We start from the raw sequence: 2,163 nt of genomic DNA, 5'->3' as shown, positions 1-2,163 counted from the left end.
TCACTCAGTTCATCAGGAGATCCAAGAGTTCCTGAAGTCAAAGAACAGATCAGAGGAGAAACTCTCTGACATCAACTGCTCAGCTCTGGCCTACATGCTGCAGATGTCAGAGGAGGTTCTGGAGGAGTTGGACCTGAAGAAGTTCAACACATCAGGGGAGGGACGACGGAGACTGATCCCAGCTGTGAGGAACTGCAGGAAGGCTGAGTGAGTCCAGACATGATCAATATAGTTATTGATCAGTAGATCAGATCAGTAGTTTAGTCAACTTCATGTAAACACGGTATATACCTGTATATAACAGTAAATGCTGTGAGGGCCAAAATGTAGAGTTTCCATTGGTTGTAATAAGTTAATAAAAGGTTCTTTTTTTAAATTGTAATTAATTGTTAGATGATACATTTATTTTTTAATGTTCTATCTATGTTTACTCTGTGGCTCTCGTGTGGAGACATCACATACTGTAATAGGGGGGAGATCCATGATTTTGCTGAGCTTCTTTAATGCCAGTTGTCTAGGTTGCCCATAACGTTCATCAAGAGCTGCAATGGCTTGGGTGAGAAGCACAGGAGAAAGAAACAAGAGGCTGAGTAGGGTTTTCAGCTGGAGGATTCAAAGGCTGAACACATGGACTTCATGGGTGGCCCTTTGGTAGAGCTGAAGAAAATCTAGAAGTTAGCAGGTCTCATGAAGAGAGGATTGCCTAGGCAGACCAGGTGAACGAACTGCAGCATCAAGGATTGACATGTTACGGAAATGGGCATTGGAAAGGCAACAGCAACAGGGTGATGGACAGGAGTATGACTAGTGTTGTGGTGATTTAACACTTGGAAATTGAACAGCTTGCTGTTCTACTTGAGGAATTGCCGGTAGGTTTGCGTGCAGGGTCTCTCTTCCCTGTAGACGACTCACATTTGGATGAATATTTAGAGGAGGAATGAGGGGAAGAGGATCTATCCATGAGACGCTGAATACCTCTCATTATCACTAAAACGTCCTTCATAACTTCAACCTGAATATTCAGCACAGGATCAGCCAAATCAGTTGTGTCATCTTCCCTTTGACTGTCAGGTTCATGTCTCCTGTGTTCGACTTGTGTCTGTTGTATGATGATACGTGCATTCTGCTTGACATGTATCACCTCTAGCTTCAGGATATTGAACTTAATAATCTTCTAGATGAGGGCTGGAGTTTCACTTAATAACTGTGAATCCATGACAATAGTAGGATCCGGCTCCAAGGTGACGTGACATAATTTTCCCTCCTTTATCTGCAAAACTAAGATTCCCATTCATCCAAGCTCTGCAGGTCTGAGACAGTGAGAATTATTGTTGCGTGTCAAACACAATAAGAGAAGATGATCTGAACCACAGATGTGAAGAGCAGATCATTAGCAGAACATTATCTTGTTTTCTCATCATATACATTGAGTGTATTTTTTACTACAAATTGTCTGATTTGATTCTAACAGATTTTATATTTTCTCTAATTACAGACTTGATTATTCTGGGCTCTTAGAGACTCACTGTGAAGTCGTGGCCTCAGCTCTGAAGTCCAACCCCTCCCACCTGAGACACCTGGACCTGAGTCACAACCCTAACCTACAGGATTCAGGAGTGAAGCTTCTGTCTGCTGGACTGGAGAGTCCAAACTGTCGACTGGAGACTCTGAGGTCAGTTCACTGACAGGAGCTGTTGTAATCTTTTGCATATATTAATGAAAGTATTTCATATATATTTTAAATGGTTCTTACATCCTTTTAACAGTATTCAATTATTTATGTCATTAGTGCCACGGGTGCTCCTCTACAGCTGGAATAGCTGAGAGGAGGGCCTCGGGGCGGAGCGTAACTCGGCCCGCAGCTTTGAGAAAACCCCGGTAATATATACATCAAAACGTGCGTCTTGATCCCGAAAGGGGTGCTATGACTTTTGGTGTTAAAATTACAATTTTTCCCAAAGTTATTCCCAAAAAACTGGGAATAAATTATGCTTTAGAAATGCATTGGAATTTTCTTTAGAAACCCACAAAATTGCACCTTTTTTCTGAGTCACCCAGCTCTCTCATACCTGCATGTAGAAATGTGATTCAAACTATAAAACGGAGGAAAACTTCTGCTCTCTCAAAAAGATAGGAACTGTTTTTACATAACATGTAAACTTT

At 41.6% G+C, this 2,163-nt stretch overlaps 1 protein-coding gene across 1 annotated transcript in view; it reads left to right on the top strand.

The window, feature by feature from the left end:
• LOC111655204 (protein NLRC3-like) overlaps positions 1–1,801 on the top strand; it is a 3,114-nt gene extending 1,313 nt beyond the window's left edge. The window contains exon 2 of the mRNA XM_087174073.1: positions 1,496–1,801. Within this exon, the coding sequence (XP_087030199.1) occupies positions 1,496–1,685 (190 nt within the window). The 3' untranslated portion in view covers positions 1,686–1,801. The remainder of the gene's footprint in view (positions 1–1,495) is intronic.
• Positions 1,802–2,163: the final 362 nt, after the last annotated feature.

The sequence above is a fragment of the Seriola lalandi genome, unplaced genomic scaffold (assembly GCF_002814215.2).
Source record: "Seriola lalandi dorsalis isolate HSWRI2012SDOR001 ecotype SW California unplaced genomic scaffold, Sedor1 jcf7180002054310, whole genome shotgun sequence".
Classification (NCBI taxonomy): domain Eukaryota; kingdom Metazoa; phylum Chordata; class Actinopteri; order Carangiformes; family Carangidae; genus Seriola; species Seriola lalandi.
This window is presented reverse-complemented; position numbering and strand designations above follow the sequence as displayed.